We start from the raw sequence: 17,324 nt of genomic DNA on the forward strand, positions 1-17,324 counted from the left end.
CGGGGACGGGACGCGAACCCGCGCCTGCGCGCTGCGCCTCCGCGGTTCGGGGGCGGACGGAGCGGTGCGGCTGCGCGGCCGCAGTGGTAGCGGATCCCGCGGGGAGCCGGGCAGGGCCGGGGGTGGGGCGGGCTCTGCCGGCCGGAGGAGCGCAGGATGTCGGCGACGCTCTACGTGCTGTCCACGCTGGGAGGATACGTCCTCACCTCGGCGCTTCTCCTCAAGTGCCCGGGGCTGCTCCACCGGCCCAAGCGGCAGCGCTTCCGCTGCCGGCACATCTCGCACCGCGGCGGTGAGTGGGGCGCGGGGGGGGTGGGGGGGTTCCGCCGCTCCCCGCGCTGCCCCGGCCCCGCTCCGCTCCCCGCAGCCCCTCCGTGCGGATCCCGGCCGAGCCGTGCGCGCTGCCTTCATCCTCCCTCCCACCGCCTAATTTTAGGTGCCACCTGCTGACCGGCGCTTGATTTCAGAGCCGAATTAATCTCCCAACGCGAACCGCGTCACCCGAAATGGGCTCCGGGCGGGCGCAGCTCCCCGTGCTCCGCTCTCACCGTCCCCGCTCCGGGAACGGGAGCTCTGTGCGGATGGGATCGCTCCGTCCTCCGCGGCCCTCAGCACCGCCGTGGGGATGAGCTGTGGTCATCTGAGCGCTGCCGCTCCGCCAAAATACCCCAAACGCGCCCCGAAAGTTTGGGGTCGGGGTTAAGGTTGGCGAATGTTCCCCTCTCGGTGCTGGGGAGGGTCAGCGCTGAGCTGTGCCCGCTCCCTCCGTGGAAATACCGCTCGGCCGTCCCCTCGGGTTTTGCCCTAAATTCTGCGGGAGGTGATGCAGGCTGAATGGGTTCAATGTGGTTTGTGTGGGGTTTGAGCACGGTTCCATCATTTCTCACCGCTGCCGTGAGTTATTAAAGCACGCAGAGCAGAGCTGAGCTCCGAAAGCTTCTCCTGCCTGGATTTCTATCATTTTCTTCGTGGCACGCTCTGAGCTCCTTTATAACTCATCACCTTAAACACAGCACGAAGCACGCCTCGCTCGGAACGTGTCTGCTGCTTATTTCCTGCTGGGCAGCTCATTTTGTCACCTGCTCGTTAATTGGGAAGCTATCTGAAACTCGCGGGTGACTTTGCAGGAGCTCGGCGTGACCTCCTTAATCTTCTTTTGCTCTCACCTCAGCCCTAAGCCTCCGAGGAAGCGCTTAGCCCGGTGGCACCGAGTGCCGTCGGAAGGGCAGGAAAGCTTTCCCTAAAGGGACGGTTATTCATCAGGTGCTCGGAGACAAAGTCCAGCCCTGGGAGCTGCCCCATGTCCCGTGTGAGTGGAAGGGCACCTGGAGGTGCGGCCTGGGGTGATGCCTGGGGCTGAGGATCGCTTACATCTCACGCTGTGCGGTGTTTACCTCGGAAGGGATTCCCGTGGGGCTCTGGTGCTCATCAGCTGTAGCCGTGCTGCAGCTCCGGGGCCGTGTCAGGTTTCCTGTTGCATTGCTCCAGTGAAGTGCAGGGCTCAAGGTAACTCTTGTTTGACTCCTTCCTCCCCGAGGTGAAGCTGTGCGTGCGGAGCCTGGGGTTTGGCTTGGCCTCGTTCTTCATACAGGACTCTCTATCTAAGTTCACGGCTCCTCGCTGGAAGCTCCTTTCATACAGGAGCTTTCTCATCTCGGTTCGTAGTTCCTCTGTTGGACACATCCCTGGGTTCTTTCTTTACTTTTGCGTCATTTTTTAATTGCTCGTTGCTGGGGTCAGTAGTGATCCTGTGTGCTGGAGTCCTCTCCCTGCTGATGGCAGAGCCTTTGTTTGACAAAGGTGGCATTCTCAGACATAGGTGTGTGTGTCAGCCTGTGCAAGGCTGGCATGGGCTTGCAGGGCAGCTGAAGCTGGGACGTGTCTGTTGGTGTTTCCCCACTGAGCTCCATCTTCACATTCAGCAGTCGTGGGTTTGGACTCCTGGAGGCACCCTCAGCAGGTGGGTCAGAACCCTGCACAGTTACAGTCTGAGTACATCCAAGGATGGAGACTTTGTGGCCTCCCTGGGCAACCTGTTCTGGTGTTTGGTTGCTCTTCCAATAAGACTTTTGGTTTTTTCCCCTCATGCTTAAAGTGAATTTCCAGGTTTCAGTCTGTTCCCAATGCCTCTGGGCATCTCAGTGGTGCACAGTGGCAGGGCTGGCTCAGCCAACCTCCCAGTGGGGGTTTGTAGGGCTGTGTTGTCACCATTGATAAGTTCTCTAAAACTTTTAAATTGTAGTTAATTTCTAACTAATAATCAGTGTCCCATGCAGGGTTTTCCCATCTGTCAGGCACGTATCAGAGGGGTCTGATGGGATCCTCATGCTCCCTGTGTCACTTCTGCCCCTCAACCCATTCCTAATGCTAAATCCAAACCTCACGAAGCATCGCTGAATGCCAAACTGCAGAAGTTGCAGTGGATTTACCATATGTTAAACCATGGAGGTTTGGATTCTGGCAGTTCAGCCTCCTTGTGAGCTCACCAGTGCAAGGTAACCTGATGAACACAGCTGTAAATTGCATTGCTTTACCATCTAAACACAGACTTAGATAAGTGTGTTTTAACAGGCAGGGCCTTGCTGCAGCTTCTGTAATTGCTGTTTACAGAGCCTGCCCTTTGTCACTGCGCAGTAGTTAGGGTTTGCATGGATATCCTTCCTCATTGTGCCCTGTAGCTTCCTCAAGTTCCTGCTGGAGAGAGCAATCAATTTACTTCTCCTTTCTTTTCTTCGCTGTGTTTCATTCCCCACATGAAACCACTCTCTGCTGGGTTAGTGCTGCTTCAGGAGCATCCTTGCACTGACAAAAGGGATTGTCACGTTTGCTAAAATAAGCACTTTCATTTGTGTATTCAAAGTATGCAAATCCAAGGTGATAGCTTTGGCTTTTTTTCTCCTCCCCCCCCAACTGTGTTCATCCTAATTCCTCAAAGTATGTTTTTAGTGTAATGACTTTGTATTCCTTTCCTCTGGGATTGAGGTGAGGGAAAGGGTTTCAGTGCCTGTTCTAGTTCTTGTTATTTTTGTAGGTGCTGGGGAGAACCTGGAAAACACGATGGCAGCCTTTCACCAGTGAGTACAAATGGAAGCAGTACGTCTGTATCAGTGGTGTCCTCGTGGTCTTTGATGAGTGAAGTAATCACTAATGATGGGAATTCCACCCCTTTGGGTGTATGGTGCTGAAGTCACCTCCTGTGGATGACTTACATGGGTTGCTTAACTCGCTCTGATTTGTCATGAAGAAATCTGGGGTCTCGTTTCTTCATCTCATAGCAAATTAAACACTAGAGCTTCCGCATCTGATGGAGATGACATCTGTCGGTTTATCATTACAAAGCTGTTTTTGTAAGTAGGATCATACACTTTTTTTTCCCTTCTCAAAAGGTATTTCAGAGCAGAGCATACCCACGTGCAGCTTAGTGAGCAGGGCTGCGTTTCAGGTCGCCTGAATTCTGGCTGCTGGGAGCATTTCTCTTCATACTCCATGGTTTTGTGGTGTTCAGTTCCCTCCTCTGTACTGAAGGTTAATAATTCATCTCCCACGAGGACTGCAACTGAAGTCTTAATGTTAACAAACTTTAAATGCCATCTGTAAAGCTATTAGGAAGGTTTGAGCTATGTTTTCTCACCACTCACACATAATTCATTCACGCAACGTGTGAAAGCCTCTTACCTGCGGGTTAACAATCGAGTTGGTACTGGAAAGCCCACTAAGCCTCCAGCATTTAAGAAGCACTGCATTCTAACAGTGCTCTCAAAAGCCCTTGCAAAAGCAGCACATCTAAAACCTCACAGCTGCCAAAGAGCAGCGACCAAATGATGTGGGCTCCTCTTTGTTCCTGTGGGGCTGCTGTTTGGGTTTAACTTCCCTCGTGCAGAGTGGCCTCAGCAGTCTGCACGGTGCCTTGCAGGTGGAGCAGTGCCAGCTTCCCCATCCAAACAGTGCTATTGAAAGTGCTGCAGTCTTTTCCATCTCCATGGAAGCTCAGAGGAGCTGTGTTTGATTCCTGCTGGCCTGCCTCTATCAAACTCTGCTACAGCACTTTCCAGAAAGTGCTTCTTTTTTAACCATGTCTTAATTCAGATGTGGTCTCACATTGGTTTAATATGGACAGAGCTCTTAAAAAGAAAAGTCACAACACAGCTGGTTTGCATTTAATTCTCAGAGATAAGCTCTGCTAAGGACTGTCCTGGCACTCAGAGCATGCTGTGTGATGTATCTGCTTCTGTTCTGACCATTTTAATTAGTGCCATAGAGTAGCACATGCACTGAGATCCCTGTATTAAACTGATCACAACTGCCAATAGCATAACTGAAGAAATATTCCAGAAAGAGTTAGCTCTTTGTGCCAGAGGGGTTTTTTATTTGCAGGGTACAAACATCTCATGGACTGGTTGGACCCTTACTGTCATATCCTGTGAATGCTTCTGTGTTGGGTTTAGATTTTAGAATAATTATTTTTAAGCTAAAGAGGACGTTTGCAGTTTCTTGAAGTACCTGAGGTCCTGGCATGAAAGGCATCCCAATAGTTCATTCACAAACACAGTTGTCCTTATTGCAGACATTTAGGTTAGCATTGCCTTGACAGGAAGCTGCTAAGTAAACTCCAGATATTTTTATCTTGCTTCATTTCCATTTCTTTTATGCGCAGACTCTCCTTTAAAGGGAGAGTTTTAAACACTGTTATTACAGCAATAAAAGATCCTGGTCAGCTCAGTACTTGTGAAGCCTATACGTTGTGCTGTGTTAGGCCTTGCTGTGTCCCATGCCATAATAGTCAACTTCAAATGAGCAAAGAGTTTTGCCATCTTCGTTTGCAAATGTGATCTGCTTTACAACTTGAATTCTGCTGCGGTTGGGTTGGATCAGAACACGTTTTACTGATCCTGGAGCCTTACAGATCTCACATGTTGGTACAGAGCTGCAGAGCCAATGATCCCAGCACTTTAAAGCAGCTTATTAGCAGCACACTGCTCATAAGAGCCTGGCAAACCCTCACGTTTGTTGCCAAGGCGAGTTGTTCTCCTTCCTCCACTCGGCATCCTGACCTTTTTAAACAGTGATATTTCTCATACATTTTGGTGGTTAAATGATAACACAGAGTACCATATGAAGACGTCCTCTATGTACTTGGCAGGCATCCTGCAGTGTGCTGGGAGATGCTCTTCGCCAGGAGGAGGGGTCACACACAACGTGTATCTGCTGTGTGCATAACAGCATTTGTTTTCTCCTCATCTGTAACGAATGGCACTGGAAAACAGTTAACAAATTGGTTTTCATTTAACTATCACCTTCCTGACTGTTAACCCAGTTGGGCCAACGGTTATGGCAGCATGTCCTATTTTTTTAACTGCATTTTTTAATGTTTATAGCATACCTGTACTTCTTAAATCAAGCAAAGCAGTTGTTTCAGTCCCTGTTGTGTTGTTGATGCTTACTGCAGGATTTGTATTATTGTTTTTTACAAACACTTGTGTCTTGTGCTCATACTGATGAGGGTCATTGTCAGAGCTGTGGCACAATACTAGGGCAGTAGGTTTCTCAATACTGAGTTGTAGGCTGCAGCAGACAAAGTGTCACTTGCCTTCTGCAGCTCCCAGTCCAACTCCCACCTCTGATTCACAGCACTTTGTTTATTCTTGCATCAGCTTTCTGCTGCAACAGAGTTATTTGTTCCTTGCTTGGCAGTAAGGTAGTGAGGATTCATTGCATCATAAAGCATATGAGGTGCCTTTGCTGAGATTGGTTCAACTGAATAACATGTGTTGGGTCTTGGACCTGTGCAAAGTGCACGTGTGCTTCAAGGCACACTTCTTTGCTTGCAGTGCTGTTAACATAGGGACAGACATGCTGGAGCTGGACTGTCACCTGACCAAAGATGAGCAAGTGGTCGTGTCCCACGATGAGAACCTGAAGAGGTCCACAGGAGTTGATGTCAACATATCCGACCTCAAGTACTCTGTAAGTTGGAGAAACATTTCAGTGCTCGGTGGTGTTTAGGAGTGTGTCTGTAGGATGGCTGGGGGGAGCAGGAAGGCTGTGTGTCCATGCAGAGCCTAAGGAAGGGGATTCACTTTCTCTGACTAAAACAACATCCTAGGCTCACTGTGTTCTAGGGGACAGGAGCAGGCACATTGCTAGAGCCCAACTCACTCCATCCAACTGCAGCTTGGATGAACAGCTTTCTGCAGGCCGGCCTGTTTTGCCACCCTGGTAGCAAAGGGAGTGTAGTCAGCAAGCTTGTCCTGTAACCAGCTACTTGATGGGCAGACTGGAGGAGGAGTCCCACCTGCACTGCTCTGCAGGATTGCCTTTCCATCCAATCTAAGTGGAATTCTCATTTTCAGGGGGTGTGTGGACACACTTTGCCTCGTTCAGCAGCAGGTAGCAGCACTCCAAGAATGCCACATAGTTCCAGAATGCTCACACAATTGCTTTTTAGGCAAGAAATCGAACTGATTAGTTTTGTCTTTAAAGGATGCTTATTTGTCTTTGAATTACAGTTTCTTCATGCTTTTCAAGAAGAGTCATGATTATATTCCTGCATTTAAGTTAGTGAGTTTTTGTGGGCTTTTTTTTCTCCCTTTAAGGAACTTCCACCGTATCTCTGCAAGTTGGATGTCACGTTTCAGAAAGGTGAGCTTTTGTCTTTTGCCATTTCAGTTTGCAGTTGTGGTAACTAATTTTCCATATGGCAGTGTCTTATTTAGGCAAGGGGAGTGGAAAAGCTTGTGCTTGCTTCTAGGACAAGGGAAGTGTCAAAAAGCAAATACAATCATTTTGGTGATGGGTGGTAATGCATAGACCCATGAGCAGTTTCAGACATGAAAATTTGGGGATTTTGCCATCTGTTCCCTCTGCTTAAGTAATGCTTCTCTGGTGCATTTTCCTAGAAGGAAGGATTCTTGTTGCATTTGGTATGTGGCAGCTGAGCCCATTCTGGCTCGTTCTGGATTTTAATGATGCCTTCACTCCTGCTGTTGCAAAAATAATGACTAAATCTTGTGTAGATTGGATCTCATGTCAAAATATCTCAGTGCATTTTCATTGCAGAAAGGAGCTTTCCATAATTACTTACAACCACGAGTGATGTCGGCGGTGTTTTTCCTCTGGTTGGTTGATTTCATTTTGAAAATGTGCTTATTTCTAGGAGCTGCATTGCTTTTACTTTTAAGATAACAAGTGTTCTGACATCTCAGCTTTTACCTGCAGTATGTTGTAAACGACCACAGCAGCGACCACTCTCTTGTTTCCCCAGAAAGTCACTCTGAGGGGAAAGATAACCGCATTCCGCTCCTGAAGGAGGTGTTCGAGGCATTTCCACAAACTCCTGTCAACATCGACATCAAAGTGAACAACAACGTGTTGATCAGAAAGGTCTGTGTACAGGTGTGCCTCAGTGAGGCTGAGCGTTGTGTGAGGATGTTGGAATTCCAGAAGAAAATAGATATGTGGAGTTGGAGTGGTCCAGGAATGTGGATTTCTGACTGCTAGCGTCCTTCACGTTAGATCTTGCACCATGTAGGAGATAACAAGGGATGTAGTGCAAGATCTCATAGGTTCATAGGTTCATAAGGTTGGAAAGGACCTACAAGATCATCTAGTCCAACCATCCTCCTATCACTATCCCTACCCAACTACTACTAAATCTAACCACATCAGGACAAGGGAAGGGCCTCTGATGTCATCTACCTGGACATCAGTAAGGCCTTTGACACTGTGCCCCCATGACATCCTTCTCTCTGTTGCCCTGAACGGAAAGTAGCGTGATTATCTTAAAATGAGAGAGGCTGTAGGAGAACTGTCTTTTCTGTGATGACTCATGTAGTAAAAAAAAAAGGAGCAATTTAAATTAAATTATTCTGCATGTAGTAGTCAACGACTGCACGTTAGATTCCTGGGTTTTTTGGTTCTGTATTGCAGGTTTCAGAGCTGGTGAGTCAGTATAAACGAGAGCATTTGACGGTATGGGGGAATGTCAGTTATGAGGTTGTATCCAAGTGTCTGAAGGAGGTAAGAATGGATCCAGCTGAGCTTTGTTCTTGCCCTCTTGTTGCTGTGTGATGACACGTCCAAAAAAAAGCACCCCGTAAATCAAGACTGACAGAGTCGTGCCAGACTTTTGGTAGTGATCAGAAGTTTTGCACTTAGTGTTGTAAGCAGAATAAAAACTGGAAGAATAAATCAAGCAGAGTTAGCACCCGTATCTTCTGCAATACAACACTTAAGGAATAAAGCTTAATTGTTCTGTAGTATATGGAATCTTATGATTTTTATGCCAGGACCTCTTGGAGCCAGGATTGCACATCATTCATCTGGTGCAAAAGCATTTCTTATAAGGAATGCTTATTGTGTGTTTCTTTTTATTAAAGTAACGGGCATTGATTGTTGCCGTGCACTTATATTGGCACAAAGCTGTTTTACAGCTGTAATTTCTGTTTGTTTCTGTGCTAAGAAATTATACAATTCAGAATGAAATTAAATTATGCTTAGTCCAAGGGGAAGCTGGTATACCTCATCCTGGTTAGGATAACTGTAATTGTTTGTTCCTGGTTCCTGCAGAACGCCGACATTCCCATCATCTTCTGTTTGCAACGTGTCCTTCTGCTTCTGGGCCTGTTCTACACTGGTCTGCTGCCATTCATTCCTTTCAAGGAAGAATTCTTGGAAATCCCCATGCCTTCCATCATCCTCAAGTGAGTTGGGGTTGGTTGGTGGGTGCCCTGCTGAAAACTTGAGCACTGACTGAGCCGCTGAACAAGGAGAGAAGTGAAACATTTCCAAGGGAAATGCTCAGGCAGTTGGCTAGGTGGTGATGTGTCACGTTCTGAAGGAGCTGTGTCACAGCTTACAGCAAGGGAGTACAGTTCTGTTGGAGGTGTTGCTTTTACTTCAGTCTGGAGAGATAAGGAAGGTCCCAGTTAGTGAGGTTTTCATCTCCCAAAGAAGCAAAGCAATGCTGAGACCTATCTGAACTGATGACTTAAGATGATTCCATTGTTCTCAGTGTTCTGGTAGTTGGACTGTGTTGTATTAGAAGTTTTGTAGTGGGGCTTCTCCTTCAGAGGTAGAATTCAGTCCATTCATTTCGGTCCTTCAGGTGGAAAGGGTGATTGTAAAGAGTATGCTCAGCATCTTTATAGATTACATATCCCAAAAGATAACAAATATTATTTATTTTCTCTTAGGTTAGCTGCTTTTGGGTATTCATGAGTGAAAGTTATGCAAATGGTCCCCTGTGCTTAACGTGTTTCTAGGCAGCTCTGAGTTAAGCCATTGATAGTGTGGGGTGCTTGTGCATATCAGTGTTTGAAAGCATCTCCTGCAGATATCACTGTCAGGCAGCTGGTGCTGGTGCCATCCACATAGCAGCATATTTCAGCACTGTACAAATAACTGATTTTTGCACCTTTCTTCTTTTTTAGATATGGAAACAGAACCATAGTGTAAGGTCAATGGGAAGTCAGTAACAGAGTAGATCTGAGATTTCACACGCCCTTGATTTCTCACACCTTACTGAAAATGTAGCTGAACACCCATCTCTGCTGCTTCTATTGAACAAGGCACATCTCTGTTCTGTGACCCAAATTTTAAGTCACTGTCTTGAAGTCTAAGTCTTCTTGAGTCAGTCTACTGCTCTGAGAAACTGCAGGACTAATTCCTCATTTTTCTTTAGCAGAAACATCTCAACACTTTAATCAGTGCTCTGATAATTTTCTATCCTCTTCCTCAACAGACTGAAAGAACCAGAAAAGATGTCAAGAAGCCAGAAATTTATTATCTGGCTAGCTGACGCGTAAGATTTTTAATCTTATTAAATGTTTAATCATATTTAGTTTCAGTATTGACAGTTGGCTTAAGCAGCCAAGAGCAAGTGCTTATGACAAGTACTTGTTAGGCTGTCATTTCTTTCAGATTCTTCTAGCATTTTTGTCAGTGTGGCATAAATTGTGTTCAGATCTTTCATTGATGTTCCTGTACACATATATTTTCATGCATTTTGAGGATATTTGTACTTCAGAGGGAATGTGGACAATTTCAGAAGATGCAGTGAGTGCCTTCTGGCTGCTGCTTCTGCATTTGCCATCCGTTTGATTTGTGAAGTGGCAAATCTGTAGAGTTCTCTCATCTTCTGATGTGAAGGATGAAAATGCCATCTGAAAGCAAAGGGATGGATGTACTGGCCATTGTACAGGGGTATCTGTACACGTAATGAGGATTTGATCTTCAGAACAGCTGATACAAATACCCATTATTAATTCAAACATCTGGAAACGTTAGGTGGGCTTGAGTTGTTTTAGCTTTCAGTAGTTGAGTTTTTAATCACTTTCTCGTGAAAACCATTGAACCTAAATGCTCCATGGAAAAAATGTATTACAGAACGTTGACTGATGTTAAAAATTCCATATATGCTTCTCATTCTTGAACAAATGTCTTTCTCTTTTCTGCAGACTGCTAATGCGGAAAGCACTGTTTGATCACCTCACTGCTCGGGGCATTCAGGTACAGTTTGGCAAAGCTACACAAAATCTGCTTTTGGTGTGAGGAGAGTCTGAGCAAGGCAGACGTGGCCTTAAGATGGATTCATGTCGTCTGTCCTTTCCTGTGAGGATTATTTCAGTTCAAATCCTTTGTAGATCTACATAACCTGAAGGAGATCTTCATTGTTTGTGGGGGGATGGACAGAATCCTTATTGAATGCTAATTCTAAGGATTTTTAATGCAAATAAATTATTGTGTTTAGAAGGCAAGCACCAAAGTCAGAATCAATCATTTTCCCATTTGGTTCATTTAAAAGAAATCTATTTCTTCATCTTCTGTTCCCAAAAATAAATAATAACATCCAACTGGAAGAATCTTTCTTTTTTAAAAAAAAAGAAGTCTACCTTTTTGCTACTGACAGAGTTGAGTATTTTTCACATTTGTTAATGAAGAGTGGATAGCATGTAGTCTGAAATGTCTGTTGTGTTATTAGCAGTGTCAGCTCCTTTTTGGTTCCTGAACAAACAGTCTTCTATTACACTTGCAGTTCTGTAGCTGCAAAGGAAAAAATATATGTTTGGAAAAAGTCCTCTGGTTCAAATCTTTAAGATTTTGTTTTTCCCACTTCCAACTTGAGCTACAAAATGTTCAAACCTGTTTACCTGGTTGGGGCTTTTCTTGGCTTTTGGAAATGCCTGAAGACTTGGGTAACACTGAGTTGAATTCAGCCAGAAAATGTCTTCCCACACACTGCTTTCCTTTGAAGAAGGATACGTCTGAGTGTCTTGGCATCACAGGGCAATGGTTTTAAATATATGTGGCATCAGCTCTGTCACACATGAGACAATCTAGGTCAGCAGTCACTACTCTTTATTTTAGTATTTCCTGTAATAATGGGTCTTCTTCTGTTTTGCAGGTATATATTTGGGTACTGAACGAAGAACAGGAATACAAGAGAGCATTTGATCTGGGAGCAACTGGAGTCATGACAGACTATCCAACAAAGCTCAAGGAGTTCTTACACAACTATCCTGTGTAAATAAGGGAAAACAAGAAGACCTTGCAGAATACATGGAGCCAAGAAATTTAATCACAAAAAGTTGAGCAACGTACACAAATCACGTTGTTCAGAAGGTGATCCTCGACCTTGTTGTCAGGTTGCTTTCTAATGTAAAGGCTGTCTATTTATTTTAAGACTTTAATTACATAGTTTACGTTTGTAAATAGATCATTTAGCAAAGGTGCACTTCACTAATAGTTGTGACTAAGAAGAAAGTTGCTGAATAGGATACCTGTAGATAATAAGTGTTGTTTTACCAGTCACAAGTGCTCCTAAGCAGATGTCAAGGCACATCAATTACTCCAATTATGTTATAGTGTGCAGAAACTGAAGAATTTCTGAAAGTGTGCCCTTTGTGTATGTATTGCTTGTGTTGTTTTTACTTCTCAGATAACTTGTAGGGTAAAAAAGAGAAACAACGCGCAGGAGAAGTAGAAAGCAGAGTCTGTGGATAGCCAGACAGTGTATCCTGTGAAGTGTAGTCAGTAAAAGCAGTCACTTTTTTCTTTCTTTCTATCTTGTTTTCCCAAAACAAAATTAACCCACTTGGTCAGTGTAGATTCCCTCAGTTATTTTTACTGATAAGAATGTTGAGCTCCAGTTACAGCTGTATGTAGACTTCTTTTTGATGTGATGGTAATACAGTGACTCACTGGTCAAGGTCTAGACACAGCATTTTAGTTTGCTTCTGAGTTTGCTTAGTTCTTCTGCAAGGATCTAGGTTTGCCCCTGCTTCTGACTTGCCTTTCAGGCTACCATGGCTTGGCAGCAGCGAGATTCCCAGAGAGGAAGATTGCACTTGGTATAGATAACACTTCCTTTGAAGTACTCTTTTCACAAAGGAGGGTGATGTTTTAGAAGTCTTTTGTACTTTCATAGTTCTAACAGCTCTTGGCTTGATCGATGGGAAGCTGTTTTTTGGATGAGGGACCAAAGAAGACTTTAAATTTGGTCAGGAGTTTTAGGAACAATTTAAAAGGTTTGTTTTAAATGAATTCACCCAAAGGAGGTTATATGTTTGCCTGTAAAAGGAGCAGGTGTCAGTCCAGGATGTCTGTAAGTTTTACTCTTCGTTTTCCTCCTTGTTCAACACTGATGAAGTCTGGGGGCATGGACTCAGAAGTAATTTTACCAGCAAAAGCCAGGAATCCCCAAGTGTTATGGAATGGGGATGGATAGGAATGTATTTTGAGAAGCTGAGTGCTGTGCCACTGTGAACAGATGCTCTGTGTGTCAGACAGACTTGAGCCTGCAATGCCTGTGTGTTTTGGTGTTGTCGTGTTAAGGTTTTTCAGAAAGAATTTGCCTGATTTAGCTTAATTAATCACAGTGACATGTATAGAGCTCAGTCATTTAATCATCAGGTGGTACTGCTGGAACACAGCTGTTGTGTAGTGATGATAGTACCTAATTCCTTAAGGACCTTCATGTGAAAATGATCTCATTTAATAATAAGTACAGTAGCCAGAACAAGAGTGTGTTCACTGCAAGATACACTCGTTACTGTAAAAGCTTTTAAAGTAATGAATTTTTCCCTTCCTAGCTCAGACTTTGAAGGGCTTGTTTCACTACAAGGCTGCTGTGCCATAGCTGTAATCGTGGAGCATCTTTGCTATTTCATTATGCCCATCCGTGGTAGGATGTCAAGTCCATCTGAATGGATAATATTCATTTGTTTATCACAGTCACATTTGTGCAATGTCCAATTAAAAAAAGGGAAGTTCCTTTCCAAGAAATTCTTACAGATGAAGTAGAAGGCACTGCTGCATTTACGGTTAAGTTGAGTGTGTGACAATGGTGAGAAGTGAATTAATGGTGTCCTTCTCAATGTCTGCCTATTAAGATGGCTGTAGATACAATTTCCTTTTAATTTAATCAGGCTTGTTGTATATTGAGTGGCTGAGAGGAAAATGTAACTTCCTACTTGCTCATAGGAATAAGGATGGCATGATTTACCACATGCTGTGCTTCTTGTTTCCACTTCAGGCCAGTTATGCTGTGGTCAGGTAACTGCTAATACCAATCTCTTTATATTTCTTCTTGTTTTCAAATATCCACAGAATAGTTTTAGAATAGGCTCCATATGGATCTCAGTAGGTAAATGGAAAACTTCTACCCTCTCTATTTGTTATAGCTCCATACTACGTTTTCATGGAGTATATTCTTTTTCTACTCAGTTTTATTGCTGTCTAATTTCCAATGTGCACATCTTCATTAAGATGTAAATACAACTCTGTTTTTATCAGATGCTACTGAATAGCACAAGTTAAAACTTTTCTTAGGCTAGGAATGGCTGAGTTTTAAAATACCACTCTTGCTTTCTGGACTTGATCTCTTATGGGACACATGATGACTTAGTTTTTGCTTTCAGGTTTTCCTCACTGCTGCACAAAGAATTATTCTATACTGAATGCACAAAACACTGCTATTAAAATGGACTTTATTTTTACATAATAATCTGTTTTCCTCTAGCAGTGGTGTTGGGAAGTTGTGCCTTCAAAGATGCTCAACACATTCTTCAGCCACTGTTCTTCCTATGTCTGGTGTAGCTTTTGACCGTGCTGTTCATACATGAGCTCTTCTTGATAAACCTGCTACTTAATACCTGAAATGTAAATAAGATATATGGAAAAGAGGGGCTGTAGTGCTGGAAAAACTGCTGAGTTTGTTCAGTCATCCATTTGGACTACAGCACAAGAGCTAAAGTTTGATCTCTTGAGACAGTGTTGTCTGGAAGAAGCCATGAATCTGAGCACCAATTCACAAGGCTTAGGCCACCATAACTGTCACAAAATAACATGGAATTGAGGAAGTTGTTAAATGTTTGTTCTGAATTGCTTTGTTTTGAGTGTTCCCTATCGTGCCATGTGATTTGAAAACCACTTGTACAGAAAACCACTTGCTGAGGTCTTGCTCTGCCGTCCGGGAGGATGTTCAGTTAATCTCCATCTCCCAGGAGAGATTGTTTTATTGTTTTTTTCCCCTTTGGGTAATTTTAACTCTTAAGTATTGTTTAATACGAACTGTGTTCTCAACCTTTTGCAAAATACTTAATGTATGAAGGATGATGCTTGTATTCCATGCACTTTTAATCTGCAGAAACAGTTTCGGACCTCTCTAGCTGAAAATCTGTGATTTTTCTTTTCTTGTAAGGAAAGATTGATGCTCTCGAAATGTGACACATTCAAATATCTTTGCTCATAAAAGATCTAAAACTGATTACTACTTCCTGGTGAATTCTTTGTCTAGAAGTGTGATTTCTGTTATGATAACTGTGCTTAGGCTGTAAGCCTTGATGGTGGCCTTTGGATGGATGCTCAGAAGAAGGAGTTATCTTCTATGCTCTGAACTGTTTGGAAATGTTTGGCTCCTTATGGTTACCATGAGAAAACCAGTATAGCATCTGCCACTATGTGTAGCTAAAGAAACCCTGCAGGGAGCAAAGCCTGCCTTGTCTGTGTGCAAAGCCTTTGGTAACAAACTTGTGAAGTCAGTTCCCGTTTGATTTATCTACAGTTTATTTGAAGACAGAAGCAGCAGAAGATAAACTTGATCTTAAGTGCAAAAACAAATGTGATCGGAATATTATGGGGTATTAAAAGCCTCTGAAAGGTGATGGATAGCTGCTGGTGAGCTAGTGGCAAATAACCAGGTGCTTTGAACGCGGTTTGTACTGCCGGATAGCATCGTGATAGCAAACTTCTGTGCAGGTTGTGTTGTCCTCAGGTGGTGGTCTGTTATAACCCCAGCATCCGCTCCTACAACCTGCACCTTTCCTACTGGCTTACCATTGATTTACGCCTAGTGCCGGGATTTAAGGTCAAGCGTAACTGCAAAGCCTCGAGGCTCTGTGTTAGCTAAGAGGCGAAGCAGGCTTTTTGTAAGCAGCAGCGTTTAGTAACTTGGAAAAAATCTGGACAGGCCGATGGGAGGAGGCGGCCCCGGCGGCCCCCAGCGCTCCCACCCTTTGTCGCACCGCCGGGGGCCGCCAGGGGGCGCTGCGGCCCCGCGGGACCCCACGGGGGCCGGGGGATGGAGGGCGGGATGCGCAAGCCGTGGGTTCGTTGGGGCCGCGAGTGGAGGAAAAACCTTCCGCTGCTGACAGATGAAAGCGTCTTCTGATCTGCCGCACCTGAAGGTGTTGCTCTGAGCTGTCTGGAGAGGTCTGCGGCGCCCTCGTTGTGTAACTGAAAGAGCAGAGGCAGGCTCGAGTGGAGCATCTCGATTAGCAAGGCTACGAATAGAATTTGTGAGTGCTAAGAGAAGGGGATCGTTAACAGATCTTATCGCTACCGATTTAAGTACTTTGCAGCACTAAAAGCTTCGAGTAAACGGGAGTGATTTGATGCTTTCTCCCCTCTCAGTGCTGCTGCGGTACGTCACATAGCAAAGCTTAGCCCTGCTCACTGCTGCTTTATCATTTAGGCTCTCCCAGCCTAAGTCGTGATAATATGATAACAGATGCCGACGCTGACGCCGGATACTGAGCAGGGAAACGCTGTTGAGTTTCCAAACGGGATGCCTGCAATGCCGTTCAGCCGAAAGGTAAAAATAAACACCACCAAAGCCACCCCAGAACTGTTACGTCGCAGCTTCATCGCGCTGGGTGCGCTTATTTTGCTGACAGCTTTAATCCCGGTTACTCTTCTCCGTCCGGGGCCGCCTGCGCCTTTAAGAGGAAGCGGCGCTGTTTGTTGTTCCCCCTCCGCGCCGCACGCCGGCAGCGCCAGCGCCGCTCCCATTGGCTGCCGCCGTCACAGCTGTCTGTGCGTGCGTGCGTGTGTGAGCGGGGAGGAGGGGCGGGACGCCCCCCTGCCCCGCGCTCCGATTGGCGGGGAAAAAATGGGCTGCGGCCGCCTTTAGCCAATCGACGTGTTGTTGCTATGTGCCAGCGGGAGGCGATTGGTCGGCAGCGGTGCCACTCGGAGGCGACGGGAGGGCGGGCTTTCTTATAAGGGCAGGACGCCGGGGGGAGGACGTTGCGGGGCTGTGTGGTGCGCGTCGTTGGCCGCGCTCCGTCTGCGTTGGGGACGCGCTCTGAGGCGGCCGCGAGTGAGTGCGGTGGAGCCGTGGGGTCGCGTTGCGGGGGCTTAGAGGGGTCCGGCCCCGCGGTTCCCCCTCCCTCCCCGGGCCCGGTCCGCCGCCCCCCTCCCTCCCCGGGCTCCGTCGGCCGCGGTGGGGGCGGAGGGCCGCGCCTTTGTGTCGTGCCTTCCCACGGGAAGTTTGGGGTCCGCTCCGGTGCGGTCGGGGGCGGCGGAAGTTGGGGTTGGGGTTGGGGAAGGAGCCGCGGGTTTGGGGTTTGGGGGGGGGGGGTTAGTGCTGCGTTTGGAATCAGATTGGGGGTTTGCGTTGTGCGGTTCGCTTTTGATTTTCAGTTTTAAGGTGCGGTTGTAGAGATGTAGAGGGAAAGAAGCTTCGTCCTCTGCCCCTGCGGCTCGATCTGGCCTCGCTGCTCTGTTACCTCTGCCTGAGCATACGGGCGGGGAAAGGCCCCGAGCCGTGCCGGCGCTCACGCGGTGCTGGGCAGCACGCTGCCTTCCCGGGGCCCGTGCTGTGCTCCCAATAAGGATTTTCTGCTAATGCGTTTCCAGTTACTTAAAGCTTCGTCTGGGTGGCACGGAGAGGCCTTTGCTGAGTGAGGCAGTTGGAAAAGAGCAGATGCTGAGAGCTGTGCTTAGAGTGCATGAGAGGATCCTGCCTGGATAGGATGTGTTCGGTCACTTCGTGCTTGCAGGGCGTCCCCATTTGTTTTAAGACCCCATCGTGTTGGGATCTGAGC

General features: G+C 46.1%; 1 protein-coding gene across 1 annotated transcript; it reads left to right on the top strand.

Annotated features, from left to right (window-relative positions):
- Window positions 1-101: 101 nt before the first annotated feature.
- Window positions 102-13,667, top strand: GDPD1 (glycerophosphodiester phosphodiesterase domain containing 1). Its single transcript, XM_065732023.1, has 10 exons — window positions 102-292; window positions 3,032-3,074; window positions 5,829-5,964; window positions 6,594-6,639; window positions 7,262-7,380; window positions 7,927-8,016; window positions 8,566-8,699; window positions 9,740-9,799; window positions 10,455-10,506; window positions 11,402-13,667. Exons 1-10 carry the CDS (start codon window positions 157-159, stop codon window positions 11,522-11,524), a joined length of 939 nt encoding a protein of 312 aa, XP_065588095.1. The 5' UTR covers window positions 102-156; the 3' UTR covers window positions 11,525-13,667.
- Window positions 13,668-17,324: the final 3,657 nt, after the last annotated feature.

Source organism: Cyrtonyx montezumae, unplaced genomic scaffold, assembly GCF_038088225.1.
Source record: "Cyrtonyx montezumae isolate F1298 unplaced genomic scaffold, pur_monq_1.0 scaffold_15, whole genome shotgun sequence".
NCBI lineage: Eukaryota > Metazoa > Chordata > Aves > Galliformes > Odontophoridae > Cyrtonyx > Cyrtonyx montezumae.